General features: G+C 47.0%; 3 protein-coding genes and 1 long non-coding RNA gene across 6 annotated transcripts in view; 3 read left to right on the top strand and 1 right to left on the bottom strand.

Moving 5' to 3' along the window:
* LOC120903576 (MOXD1 homolog 1) overlaps nucleotides 1–11,436 on the top strand; it is a 53,041-nt gene extending 41,605 nt beyond the window's left edge. For all 3 annotated transcript variants that reach the window (XM_040313096.1, XM_040313095.1, XM_040313094.1), the window contains exons 3-7: nucleotides 2,125–2,277; nucleotides 6,407–6,699; nucleotides 8,313–8,991; nucleotides 9,237–9,767; nucleotides 9,855–11,436. In XM_040313096.1, the coding sequence (XP_040169030.1) occupies nucleotides 2,125–2,277; nucleotides 6,407–6,699; nucleotides 8,313–8,991; nucleotides 9,237–9,767; nucleotides 9,855–10,043 (1,845 nt within the window). In that variant the 3' untranslated portion in view covers nucleotides 10,044–11,436. The remainder of the gene's footprint in view (nucleotides 1–2,124; nucleotides 2,278–6,406; nucleotides 6,700–8,312; nucleotides 8,992–9,236; nucleotides 9,768–9,854) is intronic.
* Nucleotides 11,437–12,268: 832 nt separating this feature from the next.
* On the top strand, nucleotides 12,269–13,009 carry LOC120901948. Its single transcript, XR_005739349.1, has 3 exons — nucleotides 12,269–12,398; nucleotides 12,481–12,570; nucleotides 12,638–13,009. It is a non-coding gene; the product is annotated as an uncharacterized LOC120901948 (long non-coding RNA).
* Nucleotides 13,010–13,234: 225 nt separating this feature from the next.
* LOC120904175 (integrator complex subunit 8) lies at nucleotides 13,235–18,058 on the top strand. The gene is made up of 6 exons (XM_040313986.1): nucleotides 13,235–13,437; nucleotides 13,496–13,922; nucleotides 13,983–14,971; nucleotides 15,043–15,922; nucleotides 16,024–16,486; nucleotides 17,916–18,058. Exons 1-6 carry the CDS (start codon nucleotides 13,326–13,328, stop codon nucleotides 18,033–18,035), a joined length of 2,991 nt encoding a protein of 996 aa, XP_040169920.1. The 5' UTR covers nucleotides 13,235–13,325; the 3' UTR covers nucleotides 18,036–18,058.
* A 3-nt stretch (nucleotides 18,059–18,061) lies between these two features.
* On the bottom strand, nucleotides 18,062–19,545 carry LOC120904179 (flap endonuclease 1). Its single transcript, XM_040313999.1, has 2 exons — nucleotides 19,345–19,545; nucleotides 18,062–19,274 (listed from the first exon to the last, which is right to left on the bottom strand). The coding sequence occupies exons 1-2, from the start codon at nucleotides 19,424–19,426 to the stop codon at nucleotides 18,205–18,207; spliced, it is 1,152 nt and encodes a 383-aa protein (XP_040169933.1). The 5' UTR covers nucleotides 19,427–19,545; the 3' UTR covers nucleotides 18,062–18,204.
* Nucleotides 19,546–19,804: the final 259 nt, after the last annotated feature.

Raw genomic sequence — 19,804 nt, 5'->3', positions numbered from 1 at the left:
GTAAGCTTTGCTGCAGTGTTTAGTTTACATGTGAGTTTGCTTATCATAAAATAGCGATAGAGGTCTAAAAATAGCAGCAAAGTCGAATAAACAAAAGGAACTCTTCCTCCTTACCGCATCGATTTGCTGTTTTCATACGGAGGAAAATGTGCTACCGTCGTAGTCGTCGCACACTCCATAGGTAGACGAGAAACCCGAAAAATCCACCAAAACCGGTAAAAATAGGAAACCAGGAAGTTGTCTAGCGCAGAACGCGAAGTGGTCTTGCGGTTTTGCGACTCGTTTGGCTGGGCTGGTTCTTGCTTTCTTGCTTTTTTGTGTTAGTTTTTATTTTTTTTTGCTCGATATTTTATGGTAGACAAATTTATTTTCCGCCTCAAGTCCCGCTTCTTTGGCGGAGAAAGTTTTAGCGTGCTGACTGGAAAGAAAAGCAAAAATACAATGCCAAGAAAAGCGTCATTCTAAGAATCGTGCGGCTGCCGATAGCAAAGACTTGGCACATTTTGTTTTTTCACACTTGTTGAAACGGAATGCGGAACGCGTGTGTCCAAACGCTAAAAGTTTGGTTTCCGACCACGTGCTGTGCGCTGTTTCGGCCTATGTTTTGGTGTTGCCTAAAATGATCAAAGTTTTCCACATCTCATATCCTCACAAGTGCATCATAAAGTAGCGTAAATATATATTTACGCTACAAACTGGGTGGAGTGAGAAGAAAGCGAGAAGAGCTAAAATGCCTACGCGTAGGAAGTTGTCAGAAAATAAGCAATGTATTTATGGACATCATACCGAAAAACATTCAAATTTATAATTTTAATTTTCATGCTCGTAGCACAAGAATGTTTTTTTTTATGTATAAACAACAAAGTTTAATAAATAAATTTAAATTTACTACTGGTTTCTTTCAGAAATTTCCACAGTAAAAGTTGTTAAACTTTTGAAACAAATTTAAAAAACATATAAAAATTTCTTCCCCACGCTGGCGGCTATTTGTTTCGGATGTGGTGAATGAATTCCCAGAAACAGGAAAACTTTAAAGCTTTCCTAGTCAGTTAGGGAAATTCCAGCACATCCCCGTGTTCAGCAGTGCTGACGCGCTGCTAAAATTATTGGAAAACTTTCTACTGCTGCGCTGCTATCGATCGGAAAAATTGTACCATTACGTCTCTATCGGGCAAAAATAGAAAATCCTGCTCTCGGGCACGATCGCGCACGGTTCAATGGGGGAAAGGATTTCCTTGAAAGTGGATTGCCCGCGTCTGAAAAGAAGCGCCCGGACACTTTTCAAGCTTCGTTTTGCACGCTACAGAAATTAGACATTGAACTTGAGAAAATGGTGTCAATATATCTGAGCAGAGAGAAAACAAGGATAAAAAGGAGAGATAGTAAAGCATGAAGTGTGTGCTCTTTAAAAGGAAGCTTTAGCTTCGTCGATTTTTCACTTTTTCTTCGATTTTCCACGAAACCGCCATTTCACCGAAACCTAATGTACACACGCACAACCACCGTCGCTGGAGGTGAACAGTAAATATGAAGCTAATTACAGGTACAGGAAAACCTGCCCAGTTCCGGACTGTCTCTCGGGAGGTGTATAGTGCCTTCATTTGGTTTGCTAATTAATTACGGTACAGGATCCAGGACAGTGAGGGGGAAGGATCCGGTTAGCAAATCGCTTCCAATGACCCGGAACCGGAAATGCTTCATATTTCCGGGAGCTTTATGACGGAGCAGGAAACTCCCTCCTCCCTTTACAGTCATCCATTTAGTGGCAAGCGCTAAGACTCACAGCGCTTTAATGTAAGCACATGTACCATTTCCGAAGGGTTTTGTTTGTTTTTCGAACCCTTGCCTTTCCGGTTGAAACAAACTTTACTCGGGGGAGAGGTGGTATACATTAGGCTATGATGCGTTGCGCTCCCAAGTTCGAAGGTTAAATAAGGAAGGAAAATTTACCGAAATGGCTTAGAAAGTGATCTTAATTGGGATTCATAAATTTGGCCATACTGTGTTCTGCTCCTCCAAGGGATAAAAATGTATAATTTTATCTTTTTTTTTTCTTCTCCATCCATAGCCAACCAACATAAATATCACCGTTGTAAACCAATATTTCTTTCTTTTCTTTTGCAGGATTGCCATGGTTCGAAAGACAATCATCACATGCCGGTACAGGACGATACGCAAAACTATCACATCGAGAGTGGATTCCAGAACCTAACGCACACTAGCGTTACCTTCCGACGGGCACTCGAAACGTGTGATCCTCACGATGTAATCATTGGTGTAAGTATTTGATAGAAATTATGTTTTCACTTATTTATCTTCTATAGTTTGATAACCTTTAGTCGATGTTTTTTATAAATGCGCCTAAATGTATGTAACCTATTGTCGTTTTAAAATCTGATAATCTAATTCATGTATCTTCTATTGTTTGAAATAATACACTTCCTAAGGAATGGGAAAGCATATCCCATTCTGTCGGTTTTCATCAAACCCATCAATCATAAGTTCTATTGTTAAGCTAAGCGCCTAAATGTATGCTGTACCATACACTGATCTTATTGTCAATTTAAATGCGCTTTTAAACCTTGCAAGCGGTAAACAAATATCAATAGCATCAAAACAAATATTTTACATACTTTTGGGCGCTCAATACTATTCACTAGAAAAAATAGTATAGTGTTTATAGTAACTTAAGCATAATACTAAACACGTATTTTACTCTCATATTTTGCATAATCTTTGATTGCATAAACTACAAAAATATGTTCAGAATTTTGTATTCAATACGTGTTTTGTATTGCAAGTAAACACAATATTTTTACATGTTTACGCCTGACATTTTTGCAAAACTTGCACCCATCATAAAACGAATCGTCAACAAGGGCTTATATTTTCTTTCCCTATCATTCTTAACACCAGCATATTATGCCAGCGACCTTGGAACCGGTACTGTGTCATGCACTCTGTTGCACACATCCGTTTATTTGTTTCGCTTGACATTTGCTAGTCCCGTTTTTTCTCCTATCCATGTCAAACAAAACTGTCATTTATGTTTTACTCCTGCTCAGCCACTATCACAAAACTCTTGTGTACGTCGTTCGACGTCTATAACAGGCGGCAAGGCACATACGCCTGCTACACTCAGCAAGCTGAAAACAGCACATGCAGTATCATAGAGCAGTTAAGCGAACATGGAGCAGTTTGGACAGTTTGGTCCCTCTAGAGAAAAAAATGCCAATGTGTCAGGTCTAATGGTATCTTTGGAGTTTTTTCTTTGTGGATTTTAGTGTGGAAAAAACATGCTACACGATAAGCAAGCAAAGATACTCTAAAATGAATGATTTTTTCAAAATCTTTTGCGTCCAACCCTTTTTGTTCCAGCCAAACAGGCACACTCTCCAGATAAAATTGTGCTCTTTGTCACGTCGAAAGTGTTTTATCTAAGACGGAATAAAAAAAAATATGCCTACACGTGATTCTAGCGCATGAATGTGCCAAGTCTAGTCCCACTGCATCCAGCCGTTAGAATCGATTTTAAATTTATTGCGAACAGGGAAGCTCTTGTGGGTATTCGCTTATACCACGAAGCTGTTTCCTAGAACGATAACCTAGGCGAGATAAATAGTTCCAGATTGTACACGCTTTAAAAAATTTTGCCACAAATTTGTTGCCGCTGCTCTTTCTCTTATTTCTCTTTCAAATGCTGTATAATTATCACAAATCGCCACAGCAAATTTCTAGCAGCTTTTCTCAACTATTTCAAAAGGTTGCTTTCGTTTTTTTTTTGTGTAACATCGTAATGTTATTTTTAGCATTCCTTATCATCCCTTATTGGCGGATGGCCGCGATCAGGAATAGGTTTATGGAAAAATCCGCCATCATCATAATCATCGTCGGGAGGAGCGGGCCGGCGTTACAATATTAAAACAGTGGTGTAAAACTTTCCCCATTAAGCAGACCGAGCATCAAGGCGGAAAAGCAGCGCCGACAAACGGCAAACAGAGAAAATTAAAAGTTTTCCATTTCATTCACCTCAATTATAAACTTATCGCGTATATATTTTTACTCTCTCGCGGTTTACTTCTCCTCTCTACTTCTCCTCATACAACAGTCCCTTAAACACTCGAACAGCTTTTGAAAATTTAAAAGAAAGCGTAAGCGCAAACAACAAAAAAAGATGTTCGGTAAATTTGTGGTCAGGGTAAAAGTCACAATAATTTATTCAGCGCGTTAAGGGCAACAGGTTGACAAAGGTACGATCTTTATCGGTTTGTAGAGGTGTTTGAGATGGGTTACTTGCGTTCGGAAAGTTTTAGCTCCGAACCGAAAATGTCTTCGGAAGATAGGGTTTTAACCGACAACATAGAAAGTAATATGTAAGATTGTTGTACAAGTTTTTGAATTAAAAAACATAAGCTTCAAGCGAGAGATCGGGATTAATACAGGGTTTTCCAAGCCACTTCAATGTTGAAACTGGAAATTTCAATCACGTTAAATGTATGCTGAAGGCTGCACGGGTGAATTCAACTCTGAAAAGCCAATCACCTCAACCATTTAAATCATCACGCGGTGCTTTTTTAAAAAATTCTAGGATTAATTTCTACAGCGCTACATCCGAGCGCTCCATAGCTGGATGCAAAACTCCATAGCTGTTTTGCACACTTCTCCTAAGCATTTGACATATTCCCCTATATGCTTGCAAACCTCCATAGCAACGTTGCATACATCCCCGAACCATTTGAAACATTCCACCGAGTGGATCAAGTAGTCCATTATATGATTCGAAACCCTGTATAGTTTTGTTCATTTGATGGTTTCTATACTGTATTCGTTGGGATGATGCAGAAAACCTCACTCACTGAACATTTTGACGTATTGCATTTCCTTCTATCCCATAGTGGCGAGAGCCCGCCAAACTGACAGATCGAAATGGCTTATACCGATATTGAAAAATAGTTCAACGATTTTGAAAACAAAACTTTTTGTATTGAACTGGCTTTTCAGAGTTGAATTCACCCGTGCAGCCTTCAGCATACATTTAACGTGATTGAAATTTCCAGTTTCAACATTGAAGTGGCTTGGAAAACCCTGTAAGAGATTGAACAGATTCGCTAGCATAAGGGCATAAAGGTGAACACATACATATGTTATTAGTCCATAATAAACTGCAACACCAGCTCAACTGAAGCACACTTTTGGTATGGAATCCAATCAAGGATAGGAAACCCCCCAGAGGGAAAAAGGATCTTCATACTTATCTAGTCATGTTTCTGAGTGCATGGTATGATTTTTCATATGCTTTAAGAATCTTATCATCGGAACTTGCCTCATGTATGGGAAGTGGTGCACAACTGCTTGAAGCAAATCTCTCCTTTCATGCTTGGGTACATTTGTGCGTGACATTCGAAACTATGTACGACCCTCGAATCTGTGATATTGTCGGAGTATCTTAACTAAAGCAACGAACAGTAAATACATACTGCATTTTACGTTCTTTGCAATAGGATCCGTTTTCTACATTCTCTCTAACTTTCTAGTGAATAGTTTCCTCCAAAGCTGTTGCTCTAAAAAAAGCCGAAAGAGCTGAAAGGTAGAACAAGGTGTGAAATTTAATACGCAGTTTTCCCTGTTGTGTGTGTGACACTTTCATCCCGTTTAAGAAATCTGCTCGTTTGATGCGGGAATTGAAGCCTGTTTCAACAAGTTTTCCTCTTTGCTTTGCCAACTTTAAGCTGCCGCACTGTCACACATATCTCTACCTGTATCAATGCAATCAATACAGCCAATAGGTATTTACTATGGTGCTTACAGGGGTTTCCAAGTCACTTTCGAATGTAGACATTGGTAATCACCACGTGCAAGATGTTAATCCACATCAAGCTGATATTTCATTTTCATCATCAAAATTTATAATTTCTTCAACATGATTTTTCACACGCCTCAAGCTGGATTGCGTCTAAAAGTTCTTTGTTATGTTATGTGTTGAAAATCATGTATTGAAACTGAAATTTCATTATGAAGCAAATACACCAAATTGACAGCTGTTGAAAAACATCTTGAATGCGGTGAATAACAATGTTTACATTCGAAACTGACTTGGAAAACCCTGTAAGCACCATAGTAACTACCATTCCAGGTGATCCAACTATCAACGTGTTGTAGTACCAAGAATTCCAATCGATTGTATCAAAATTGATTTGAAACTTACTCAATCCTTGTCAAATGCATTCTTCAATGAATTTGACAACTTCAAACTCCAACTCCTACACTAACACTCACTCTCGAGCGAACGAATGGTTTTGTCACACGTCCTTCTACTCGGTGACACTTCTTTCCTCTCTACCGTGATTCTCGATTCGGGTCGTAAATTAATCTTTCCCACCATATCTTTTTTTCCATATTTCCACAGTCCGATACGATGAAGATCCTGTGGTCGTACGGTGACCGGGACCCGGTAGCCGGCAGTCTAAAGGGGCACAGCGGTAACCGTGGCGCCCGGTCGATCCACTTTCTTGGTCCAATGTTTCGCCGACCGGCGGATGCATTGCAACGGGACGACCTGCGGCAATGGGACGTGACGGTGAAGAACGTGTCCATCGATACGAGCATGGATACGCTGTACTGGTGCAAGATACTGAAGGCACCGACACTGCGCGAGAAGCATCACATCATCGGTTACGAGGCACTGCTCACCAAGGAAAGGTAAGGAAAGAATGTTGCTGGTGGAACAGAACGGATAACTGTATACTATCAGATTAGTGCACAGTTCGTTGGGCATCCATTTTTGGAGTTCATCACTGTAGGATATGTTTCAAATGTTGCTACGCACTTGTCTTTCTTCGCCTGCCGGAGTGTACCTGTTCTATCCGCAATGTCTACAGAGATTGATTTGCATAACCGTTTCCACTAAATTAAGCAGTAAATCAACAAAAAACCCGGCAGGTGTTTGGTACGGAAAGAGTGGAAGATGTCCCCAAGATTTGCCTATGGCTCGAGGCTCTAGGCTTTTGGAATTAATTTTTTTGAGAGCAAGAGATAGACCCTTATTAACCGATGAGGGGAGAAGGTCGTCCGCTTTTGTGTGGTAAAGGTATCATTCGTTTTGATCGCATGTTTCTTCCATATTCTTTGTTTACCTGGAGGGAGGAAGGAGCGAATGGACAAAACAGTCCCAGGGAACCTCTGGCTAATACTTCCTGCTGTCACCTGCAGAGAGACTGGGGCCGGCCGGTAAAGATGTTATCTGCGGAGCCGGTTTTTTGCTTAATTCCCCCAAAAACCGTCCCGGGTTGGTCGATCGGTCGGTTGTTTCTCCGCCAATTTTGCGCATGCAACTCACCACGGATGAGTGCTTTCCAGGTCTCGTGCGCGTATCTAGCCGTCCGTGGGGCGATGCAAAGTCTATTTCGAACCATTTCTTTCGCTCAGCTAAATCTGGCCCGAAGAGATTTCTGAACCTTGTTTGAGGTCACATTATCACGACATTTCTACTTCACTGCCTTATCGATGGCTTTAAATCATTGTGGAGCACTTTTGTGGAAGTAGCACAATGCCACGCCGGGGGCATTTAATGATTGATCACAAAACGGGAGACACTATCACATATCACTATTATGAAATGAATAATTCATCCATTTTGAATGGATTAGATTTTCGAGATAATGACTAAACAATCTCTCACACGGGAGCAAATATTTGGCTCTCCTGATGATTGATAGGCACGGCCAAGCTCATTATGAAACATTATCATCGAACGTGTCACATTTTTGCGCAAAAAAACAATGCATTGTAGCGTTTCCTGGGGTTCGCGAAATGCAATGCCGTTTGAAATTTGGATGTCCTGGATAGGGAATTAAATTACTGCCACCAGCGTGTGCCCCACAGATCATCAAATCAGGCATCCAAACGGGCAGGAATAGGACAGTATAATTTAAATTAATCAACCCATCATATCCGTGTGAGCTTAATTAGCTATTCTCGTACCAGGTAGTTGAATGGGATTCGCCTTGATTGAAATAGGACTCGTGCTTTGTTCCGGTGCTTGTAAATGAAGGTCATATTTTAGCATTTTGATTGATGTCTCCCATCACACCCAGCTCATTGTGTGGTTGCCATGTGGAACGAAATACATGGAACTCTGGACTAGATTACCTCGTCTCCGTATCTACATACAAGTTGTTGTTGTAGAGACGCACGACCAACTTTCATCGGAAAGGCCTCATCTTTATCCTTCGTCTAAAACCATCCCCAGCCTCATCCCGAAAGTCCTTTTTTTAATCTATAATTTAATCTCCCCACCTTTTGTTCTTTTGCAGCTCCACGAAACAGCCACTGGTTCACCACATGACACTGTTCGAGTGTTCGACCAACTCGTACCCCGGTTCCGACCCGAACTCCTGGGACGTGTGGGTAAAGAGCAGTGGGGCGGTCTGCAACAGCAATCTCCTGACGCCCCGCGACTGGGACTCGTGCATCACACCGGTCGCTACCTGGGGCGTCGGTGCATCGGGCCAGTTCCTGCCCGAGCACATCGGCATCCCGATCGGGGGCGATAAGGGCGCGCCGAAATATTACATGCTCGAGGTGCACTACGACAATCCGCGCGCCAAGCGCGTGCTGGACCATTCCGGCTTTCGCATCCACTATACGCGCCACGTGCGCAAGCATGACGCCGGCATGATGATATCCGGCGTGTCCGTGTCCGACACGCAGATGATTCCGCCCGGCCAGAAGCTGTACCGCAACGTCGGCATCTGCGGTCCGTCCTGCACCGGGGCGGTCTTTCCGGCCGAGGGCATTAACATCGTGTCGGCCGCACTGCACTCGCACGTGGCGGGCAGAAAGATGAAGCTGCGGCACGTGCGGGACGGCAAGGAGCTGCCACGGATCGTGGAGGACGACAACTACAACCATAACTTCCAGCAGGTCCGCCAGCTGGAAAACGAAACGAGCGTACTGCCGGGAGACTATCTCATTACCGATTGTGCCTACGAGGTAAGCAACCGTGGCACATGCCGCTATGGGTAATTTTTTTAAACAATTTATTTTAGAATGCTTTTAACATACGTTTGGAGAATTTTAAAACCAAAAAACAATAAAAGTGCGCCAAACAGTATGCAACCCGCATTGCAAAAGCATACTGTTAAGAGCTTTTCAACACATTACTCATCATCATCATCCCCCAGAATGTAATAAATTAAACAATAATGTAACCTTTCTTGTCCCCTCGATTCTCTCAGACTGTCGGTCGACGACGGCCCACGCTCGGTGGCTACTCGACCAAGCAGGAGATGTGCCTGTCGTTCATCACCTACTATCCGAAAATCGAACTAGCCGGCTGCTACAGCATGACCCCGGTGAAAGAGTTCTTCGAAACTTTCGGCGTGTTTCAGTTCTACGCAATGAACATGACCGACGTGGAGAATCTGTTCTTGTACAATGGCAACATACTGGACCTGCTGCCGACGACCGTGTTTCCCAACTTCGCACCCGGCGGTGACGTCGACGACGAGCAGAACCAGCTCGCAATCAAGGCGCTGCAGAATGCGAAAGACTACAGCGTCATCGACGAGGAGGACGTGCTGTACAAGGAATCGATACTGAACAAGCTGATCATATCCGATCCGGTCGAGTTTCACGACCGCACCTTCCTGTCGCACCTGAACCAGCTGCCCTGGTCGGAGCCACTGTTTACGAGGCGCGTCGAGCAGAGCATCCTGACCGGGAAGCACATGACGTTCTGCCGCGTTTCGAGCGATTCTATTTCTGTGGTAAGTATTACGCACGAAAAAAAACGAAGCTTTCATGCCAAACAACACACCATCTCTAATACACGCTCCTTTTACTCCCTTTCGCAGGCGTCGGAAATATTTAAGTATCCCGTCTTTGACACGTTCGTGAAGGCACCGAGCCAATGCCCGTACCATCTGTTCATGGAGTTTGTGGACCACACCTCCGCCGCGACCAAACAGATGTCCAGCACGAAGCTGCTCGTGCTCTTCCTATTAATACTGTATCGACGGTTTTGTACGGGCGACTACCACTAGCACTACCATCCACCATCCATCACCAACGACTTGGGGGTGAAAGTTGTGTTTCGTGGAAAATCTGACTCCCTGCGACTTCTGACGGGAAATCGCTCTCAACGAAGAGCAGAGGGGGTTGCTTGTTGAATGCGGTCCCGCGACCGGCACACTGTTACTTATACTTACTTTTATTTATTGCACTACCTTTCAAAGCGCTTATTGGGGTGATTAGATTCTTCCCCCTTACCGCTCTCTCTCTCTCTCTCTTTCTCTCTGCACAACAGAGCGAACGGAGGGAAAGTATAAATCAAGGCGTCCAAAATTGCGCTCCCTCTGTCCTCGGGTCGGTCACCAAGTTCTACCCGCATTTTCCCACATTCTGCCGCAAGAGTGTAGTTTTAGCAAGCTCGACTACCATAATTTTCTCTAATTTATTTACTTAGCTCTATTGTGTGATGGGCGTTATTATGCTATCGTTAGTATTATTCCGCTGCTTTCTAACCCAGACACATTGGTCTGCTGCTATCGAAAACGTTTCGGCTGTAAGGGGAAAATCTCAAGCGCGAAACTAATCTCGAGCGATGAAAGTCATTTCGCTATAGGCTTCTGGCGACGGGGGCCAACCATTGATTGAATGTTGGGCGATTAAACTGAACGAACCTGTTTCTCTGAACAGCAAACAATAAGGTTGATTTACGCATTCTTTGGACCCGCAAAAAAGCAGCTTCAATGTAAGTCGTTGGCCAGACATCCAGGGGCCAGTTCTTTCCTAATGCAAAAAAGAGTCTTCATGTATAGTCCCGGGAAGAGATAATAGAAAGACGTTTGTACATTTTAAAACACCTGCCCATTCAGCAAAAGAAAGTAAACAGGCTCCCTTAAGATTAGAAAGGTTAAGATCCTTTTTGGTTAAGGTTGGCTCAAGTTAGACGAATTGAGCAGTGCGGGCCAGGACGGGATTAGAAATGCCAAAGTTTAAAATCGTCATCACAATCGCTCTCACGCAAAACAGGGCAAAAGCTCGATACGTTAGCAAAGGTTGTTAAGCTAGACAGTAGTGTGTCTTTCGATATGTTTCTCGACAGATACTCACCGAGTGAGAAGCTGCCGATCGTTAGGTGTATCGTTAGGTATTCATTAGAGCGCGCACGTACACACCTGCTACGAAGGTACGATAGGTGGGAAGGCGGCGCATAGGTAAAAGACAAGCGGCCACGAATAGGCAGGACTTTAATGTTACTACTTAATGGATCAGTAGTGCGATACTGAAGCTAGTTCCAACCACAATGCGTACAAGCTATTGTAAGATAAACGATGTAGTAATGTTTACAGTTTTAAGACCCGAACTCAAATGTAGTGTAGCTGTGGTAAAAAATTAAGAAACTCGATGTAAAATAAAGCTAAAAATCAAAAAAATCAATCAAATCGTACTTTTTTGTGTATGTCACTTGTAATGTAATATTTCCGCGTAAAGCTAGCTATCTTTTTGGTACTCATCTTTGGCACCAAAATGCCACACTATTGAGCAAAAGGTACGATAAAACCGATTTTTTTTTATGCTTTTAGCATAATTTGAAAAAGCAACTGCGGAAGATGCTGAATTGTGCTGGCTAAGGGCTTGGTACTTGTTTCGATAATGCCTCTTACTTATAGGTTCTGAAGTGATTATAATGTTAAATTACAACTGTAAAATCATTTCCAGTTCTGCTCAAAACAGTGCAAAGCATGTTTTCGCTTTTTTATTGCATATAGCATACTGACCCACACACATCTGTTTTGCAGCAATTACGAAATTACTTTCTCTACATTAATTTTGTTTGGTTAATAAAATTATTTAGTAGTCCAATTACACGTCCAATTGCGCTCGAAACAATTTAACGTGAAAAAATATCGATTTTCACCCGATATGGTTAAACCATTTTGACAGACGCATCACGACGTGCGTCGAAATAGAAATTTTTCTACTTTGACGCTGCGTCGTGCGTCGTTAACGCATGCGTCTGTCAAATCCCATACATTTTGGCAAAATCGCAACGCATTGCGTCGGAACAAGTACCGCTCTCTAACCCGGCGCTCTAGCACCAATCGAACACGACATCGAACATGAAAAATGTATGGGATTTGACATGTTTGTCTTGTTTGTTTGTTTGTGTCTGACAGTGCACCTCCATATGATTATATGGGTTTGTTCGTGTCGGATGTCGTGTTCGATTGCTGCTAGAGCGCCGCCTAAGTTTGTGTCCGATAGAGCGAGCAAGCTTTAAAACTATCAATAGTCTTCATTCGGTAGGCTTCAGCTATTCAGTACGGTTGAACTTGGTTGCGTTCCTGGAACACAGCACATCCTCAGCACGGATTGTTTTCATTTCATTGAAAGTAAGTTGTGAGTTGTTCGATATTTGCTGATGAGGACAATTTTAACTCTTCCCAAACCTTTGCTATTGTTGTAAATACATAGCTGCTTTCAAGGAGATCGCAACACCGCTGCTGGTCGTTGAGATCGGCCATTACTTCGTTCGTAATCAGCGCAAGGAAATCACTCTTTAGGGTAAGATCAGTAAGCACTCCGACGAAGCTTAACCTCGCTAAATGATAGCATGTTTGCCAACTTCCAGAATGGATGGTATATCGGAACGGCTGGAAAGGGTCCGGGCCATGATCCTGGAGTCGAGGTCGAGCGTGGAGACATCCGACGTAAATCCTCAACAGGCGAGTGCACGTGCCGTTGTGGCATATGTGGAAAGTGAGCTGCTCCGGCTATATGTGCTTAAAACCCTGATCCGGACACGCTACGGCGTACGTTGTCCCCCGGAGGTCTGGGAGGTTCTGCACGAAGATCGGAAGGAATTGCTGCCACCGCTCATCGAGGTGCAGCAGCAGCGGCGATTTTTGAAACAGTTTTTGAAAGATCATTATCCTAGCTTTAAAAAAGACGAGGAATAATTAAGGGTGGCGTACAGCAAATAAAGCACATTTAGAAAACGTAACTCAAAACGTTTGATTTATGGTTGGGTTTTTGGAGAAACGGAAAAGGGAAGCCCCATTCATCTGCTGGAAGTAAGGTTAAGGCCGGTAATTTCGTCGGAAATTTTCGTAGTTGCAAACAACAGGCAGACGGTTTTCTAATTTCAACGAATTTTCACCCTGATCACCCTGTGTGACAGCTGACAGCTCACGCACCCTTTGACAGTTTGGGCATGGCATCAAAACAATCTCTGCCGGTGTTTGTTTTCATCGCGCGTTGTGCATCGCCAACCAAAATTACCGAATAAATACGATCAAAGGTGTAAAAGTGTGCAAAGGATGGATTTACTCAAACCGAGAACAGTTCCGCTGTCGGAGGAAACCATCTTGTGGTTCGAGTTTTTGCTAAAACCTTCGCTGCTAGCCAAACACCTCAACAAAGCGAACCCTGGTGCGTTATATACAGACTTCCCCTTCAAGCACAACAATAATAGCATCGTGTTTTGTAGATCCCTCCCCAACGGACCTTATAACCCAGTTTCTCGCCAAAGCACCGGAAGGTCAAACGCATCCGCCCGATCTGACGGCACCCGACCCGGACGGGGCGCACCGGTCGGATGGACTGAAGTACACCAAGAAGCAGCTGGCGCTGAAAATTCTCGCCCTCAAGGTGGCAGCCTTCATGCGCTGGGACCTAGACAAGCTGGAGCGAACGCTTTCCGTCTCGCTGCAGATACAGCTGCTAGCCGATCTGTGCAGCATAACGGCGGGCAAAATGGTGGCACTGCCGTCGTCGCTGCTCCAGGATCCGGCGCTGATCGGTACGGATGGGTCGCGGCATTCATTCAACTTTGCGCTTACGCTGTACCATCGGTGGGTGCTGCGGGCGCAGGTACTGCGTGCGGCCGTTATCAAGAACATCAAATCCAACCACGGGTACGTAGAGCGTGTTATTTTACCGCCGGGAAATGATTGTATCTCTTCCCTTTGTTACAGCCCCGCCGTTCCCGACCTGACCACGTTTGTGCTGCGGGACGAATCATCCATTCCGGCGCTCGAGCCCATCACCCAGCTCAGCATCGACTACCTCAACCAGGTGCTGATGGAGCCGCAAACGTTTCGCGTCCTCACGTACGAATCCTTTGTGCCGCTCGATTCCAACAGCGAGCATACGCAGCAACGGTTCGATGCGGCGATCGCGATTAAACCGTGCGAACTGCGGGCCCAGCTGCATTACGACCTCTGCCAGTACTACCTGTACGTGCAGAAGTACGAGCTGGCCCGGCAGAATGTGCTGCTGTGCAAGGACAACTATGCCCAGTGGCAGCGGGAGGAGATTGGCCGGACCGGGCTGCCGCCGGCCTACTGCACCGTGAGCGCGGAAGTGCTGCAGGGCTACCTGCTGGCGTGCGGTGTCACCGGCGAACCGGACGGGCTGCTGCAGCGGCTGCACGAATCGATCCTCAACCACTACTCCGACATCGTGATGATACTGAAGGAGGACAACCTGCGCAAGGAAATACCGATGACGCAGCGCAAGCTGCTCGAGCTCAACATCGAAGGGTACAACGCGATCGGCAGCACCGACGGCAACCCGATCGAGCAGAAGGAGCTGGAGCTGGCCGTGGTTGCGCTCAACATCATCCGGTACGTGATGGACGGGGAGAACATACTCAGCTGCAACGTGGCGCTGCAGAAGTACAAAAACCAGCAGCCGAAGCTGATCGAATCGCTGTTCCAGTATGCGGACGAGCAGTACGAGCAGTTCTCGCTGGAGGAGCGGGGGCTGTTGAAGCGATACTTTTACAAAATCATCACCCTGTACGGGGGCGAGCTGGGACCCGCCTTCGAGGCGTACGTGCAAAGCTACTCGAAGGTGGTGTCGCTGCAGGAGCTGAAAGACTTTCGCGCCCAGCATACGCAGCCAGAAACGCAGCTGGGAGGTGTTGCGCTCCAGAGCGATTGGGTGATACCGGAGACAAAGAGTAAGTTGAAGCGTCATGCTTGGTATGTGTTTGTTATGTGAGATGATTGATTTGTGGTTTCTTTTCTTCAGATCCCCGTCTCGAGGTTGGCCAGCTTGAACGTCAGCTTATCTCCTGCACCTCGGCAAACGCGGTCCGCAAGCTGCTGGTGAAGATTGCCGGAACGAACCCCTCGAAGCCACTGTTTACGATCAATCCCAGCTGGACGATCCCGTACCCACTGGAGCAGGTGTTAATTCCCCTGCAGCGCGGTTTCCTGCAGGACTTTGCATATATCCTTATCGGGAAGGCAAGGGAACTGACCGCCCGGAAAGAGTACGCCACTGCCATCACGCTGCTGACTGTGCTGAAAAATGAAACGCAGCGGCCCGAGCTGGCGGGCAATCCGCTGATTGCAAAGCTCGGCAAGATGGTGTCCTGGGAAGGGTTGCTCGTACAGATCCAGCAGGTGCTCGACGAGTGGCCCCGCAAACCGGTCGACCAGGCGCAGCTCGTGCGCAACTGCAAGCAGTGCCTGAATGCGGCGGCGGCCGGCGGCGGCAACGAACTGATGCCGCACGCCAAACTGCTCGACCACTGTGCCGCCCTGCTGCTGAACCTGAACGAATGGAACGCGCTGCTCGTGCCGGTCGACAAGCGCTTCCCCGGGATCGAGCTGTGTTCGGCCATTACGCAGGCCTTTCTGGACATTGAGAAGTTTAAGGGCACGAAGAAAACGAACCGCGAGGCGTGGGAAATGATACTGCCGATGTTTCTCAATCCGCCCGGCTCGCGGCAACGGCAGCTACCGCCCGACGGTCCGCTGGTGCTGCTCATTGGCAAGCTGCGGGAACCGCTGGTCATCTCGATACTGCTGTCGCTGCTGGCGAAGCTGCACAACATCTTGCGCGACGAAGCGAACGCGGAAATGAACGCCGAGTACATGTTCCTCTGGCCATCGAACGTGAACAAGTGAGCATTGGGGCGCTTTTCTGCAACCTCTTTCCCATGGTTACTTAACTCGATCGCTCTCTCGCTCTCTCGCTCTCTCTATTACCCTCTCTTTTACTCAGCACTTCCATCTACAACGTGAAGCTCGTCATCGAGGCACTGAACCTGCTGCTCAATCAAGCCCTTCGCTACTATCCGAACAACATCCCCTGGCTGAAGCTGAAGGGGGACGTCGAGTTTGTCGCGAACAATTTCGAAGCCGCCATGCGCTACTACGTGACGGCACTAATCTCCGGCACCGAGTACTGTACCGTCCATCTGCAGCGCCCGCTGATGGACGACTTTCTGATCCGGCGCATGGTGAAGTGCAGCACCAATCTGGGGTGCTTCGTGCAGGCCGCCGTGCTCTGCCAGTTCTTTGACGAGACGGACTATGGGCTCGCGTTTAAGAGCATCAGCGAAAAGTCGGCCAGCTACTCGGATGCGATGGATTCGTACTACAGCTGCATCTGGGACCCGACGCTGCTCGAGTTCATTGTCAACTGGCACTACAAGAAGGGTGAGCACAAGCGGCGACTGCAAGCGGTAAGTGGGGTATGGGGCTTTTGATCGTACTGAGTGGGACACACAGTAGCAGTGATGTGCTCTTTGGAGCGCACCCACGCCTCTGATCTGACTCTGGCTATTGTTAGTCCGATTCCGATTCCGGCAAAATTCAAACCATTAGGTCTGCCCGGAGTCGGAGTCGTCTGGAATCGTTTGGAGTGGTTTGGGGTCGTCCGCAGTCGTTCGGAGTCGTTCGGAGTCTTCCAAAGTCGTCCGGAATCGTCCGAAGTCATTAGGAGCCGTCCGGTGTAGTGTGCTTGTGATCCGGCATTTATTTTGTTGTGTTAGTTTGTCTTTCACTTTGCGCGTGCACTTCGTATACTCGGTCTTTGTTTCCAAGTCTGACTCCGGCCAACTCCGGACGACTCCGACAACTCCGAAGGACTCCGACAACTCCGAAGGACTCCGGACGACTCCGGATGATTCCGTTTTTGAACGACTCCGGACGATTCAGAACGATTCGGGACGACTCTGAACGACTCTAGACGACTCCGGACGACTCCGACAACTTCGAACGGCTCCGAACGATTCCGAACGACTCCGGATGACTCCAACTCTCAACGACTCCGGCCAACTCCGAAGGACTCCGGATAACTCCGAAGGACTCCGGACGGCTCCGGATGACTCCGTTTTTGAACGACTCCGGACGATTCTGGACGACTCTAGACGACTCCGGACGACTCCGGACGACTCCGGACGACTCCGACAACTCCGAACGGCTCCGAACGATTCCGAACGACTCTGGATGACTCCAACTCCCAACGACTCCTTCCAACTCCAAAGGACTCCGGATGACTCCGTTTTTGAACCAACTCCCAACGACTCCGGCCAACTCCGAAGGACTCCGGATAACTCCGAAGGACTCCGGACGGCTCCGGATGACTCCGTTTTTGAACGACTCCGGACGATTCAGAACGACTCCGGACGACTCTGGACGACTCTAGACGACTCCGGACGACTCCGACAACTCCGAACGGCTCCGAACGATTTCGAACGACTCTGGATGACTCCGGACGACTCCAAACGATTCCGAATGACTCTGGACGACTCTGGGCGACTCCGGACGACTCGGGATGTCGTCCAGCTCCCAACTATTCCGACGACTCAAAACTATTCCGAACGACTCCGGACGACTTCGGACGATTCCGAACGACTCCGAATAATGCTGAACGGACCTATCTTCCAGAATCGATTCCGGAGGCCAACTTTACTCCTCACTACATGGTGGGCTGTAGAAATTATCTTATCATGAAAGGTTGCGGAATTTCAAGCACTGCTCTTCTGATTTAAAGTAGAACGCACTGAAAAGAGGAGGCTTCTTGTCAGTAAAATTAGAAGAAAACATTAGAATGTTTGTTAAACCGTTTCATTTCAAAAAAAGTAATTCGTTATTCTCTTGTAATTTCAGGTCTCTTTCATTGGCCAGCTGGAACTGAACGCAAACAACAACGACGAAATCAAGCGTGAGGCGGCCGCCGTTCGGAAGAACCGCTTCCTTCGCTCCCTTGCGAAACAGTACATGTGCTGAGTACGGGAAACGAGCGGAAAACGTGATTGTATTTATATAGAAGTATAATGTTTATTTTTAAGATTAATCGAACAATTCGCGCAGTTGAGGATTTAGAAAGAAGGTGTCTTACGTAGTACAAATAATAGCAATCAGCCCCAAAAAACCGTCGGTAAGTAGGATCAGACATTTACTTTGGCTTTCTGCCCCTCGTCGCGCCGCTAGTTTTGGCCTTCTTTGCCGACGACCCGGCCAGCGGCTTCTTTTCGTCCACCTTTCGCTTGGGCGTGCCGGTCGACGGCAGGACCTTGAAGAAGGAATCCAACCTGCCCTGGGTGGCGGTGTTTTTCGTTTTCAGTATTTTCTTCGCGCCCGAGCGTATGCGATCCTCGTTGAACTGCCGGTCGCCGCACAGGAACTTCACCAGCCCCTCCTCGTCCGGTTCGCTCCACTTGAGCTCGATCGTGTCCGCGTCCTGCACCTCCGGCTCCTTGAACAGCTTGCGCGCCTGCTCATAGTTCCAGCCCTCCGGCACGATGTACTTCTGCCGGTCCAGATGCTCCAGTATCTTCTCGATCGTGCGGTGCTTGTTGATCAGCTCGATCGCTTTCTTCGGCCCGATGCCCCGGATCGTGTCGCAGTAGTCGCACCCGAGCAGTATGCACAGATCGATGAACTCGTCCTGCGTCAGCTCGAACCCCTTCAGCACCTTTTCGTACGCAAACTCCTGCACCGGCATCTTGCGCGCCTCGCTGAAGGTAAGATGCCGCAGCAGGATGTTCGAACCGAACGTGAGCGCATCCATGTCCTCGGTGGCCGTCGCGTACACCTTGCCCGCGCGCACCAGGGCGGCGCATTGGGCTTCCGCTTCGCACGGCGCTTCCACGTACGGGACGCCCATCAGCCGCAGCAGCTCCTTCGCTTCGTTGGCGTGGTGTTTCGTCACCTTCACGAGCCGACGGTTGAACTTCTCGATATCCTCCGTCGCACCTGCTTCGGTCGCTTTGTCCAGCGCTTTCTGGGCCTCCTCGCGCCGCTCGGCCCGCTTGTTCAGCTCGCCCGACTTAAGGTCCGGCGGCTTGCCGTCGAACACGTACACCGGCTTGATGCCGTTCTCGAGCAGCCGGATGGTGCGGTAGAACGTGCCCATCAGGTGGGACGTCGTCTCGCCGTCCACCGACGTCAGCTGGGCACCCTCAGCCCGCACGGCAATCAGGAACTGGTACAGACACATCGATGCATCGATTGCGACTTTTCTTCCTACGGGAAAAAGAGGATGATTGAAGTGACAACACAAACCACCAGAGCCGAGCGAGTCGGTGTAGCTTACCGAAGAATTGTTTAATTTCGCCTTCCTTCACCGCAAACGGGGCGATATCGGCGATCAGCTGTGAAAGTCCCTTAATTCCCATGGTGCCGTTCGCGTTTGTTCCAAAAGCTGCACAGAAAAAAACACAGAAACAATAACGATGGAGCGTACGGGAACGTACGTGAAGTTTCGCGCGCGCCGAAACACGCCGTACACAAACAAGCATGTTGACAGTTCGCCACACTGACAGATCTCGTTCGAAAGTTCGAAAATAATAGCCGTTAGTTAAAAGCAATATTTTTAATTGATTTGTTTTCACTTGATATGGTTACAAAAAGACTTCTGTTGTGCACAAATTTTATAATTAAACCCTTTTTTCCAATTGATCACGTTTGCTTACATTTTTGTTGCATTGAATTTTAAACTTTTCGAAGCAAAATCGCTCCCCATGTTCGAATGACGCAACCTTCGCGACCGCGCC

The sequence above is a fragment of the Anopheles arabiensis genome, chromosome 3 (genome assembly GCF_016920715.1).
Source record: "Anopheles arabiensis isolate DONGOLA chromosome 3, AaraD3, whole genome shotgun sequence".
Classification (NCBI taxonomy): Eukaryota; Metazoa; Arthropoda; class Insecta; order Diptera; family Culicidae; genus Anopheles; species Anopheles arabiensis.
This window is presented reverse-complemented; position numbering and strand designations above follow the sequence as displayed.

Excerpts from the sequence above, each read along its gene's own strand:
- LOC120904175 (XM_040313986.1), top strand. The coding sequence starts at position 13,326 with ATGGATTTACTCAAACCGAGAACAGTTCCGCTGTCGGAGGAAACCATC. Across the intron at positions 13,923-13,982 it reads AACATCAAATCCAACCACGG|CCCCGCCGTTCCCGACCTGA; the intron begins GTACGTAGAGCG and ends CCTTTGTTACAG. Across the intron at positions 16,487-17,915 it reads ACAAGCGGCGACTGCAAGCG|GTCTCTTTCATTGGCCAGCT; the intron begins GTAAGTGGGGTA and ends TTGTAATTTCAG.
- LOC120904179 (XM_040313999.1), bottom strand. The coding sequence starts at position 19,426 with ATGGGAATTAAGGGACTTTCACAGCTGATCGCCGATATCGCCCCGTTT. Across the intron at positions 19,275-19,344 it reads CGAAATTAAACAATTCTTCG|GAAGAAAAGTCGCAATCGAT; the intron begins GTAAGCTACACC and ends TTTTTCCCGTAG.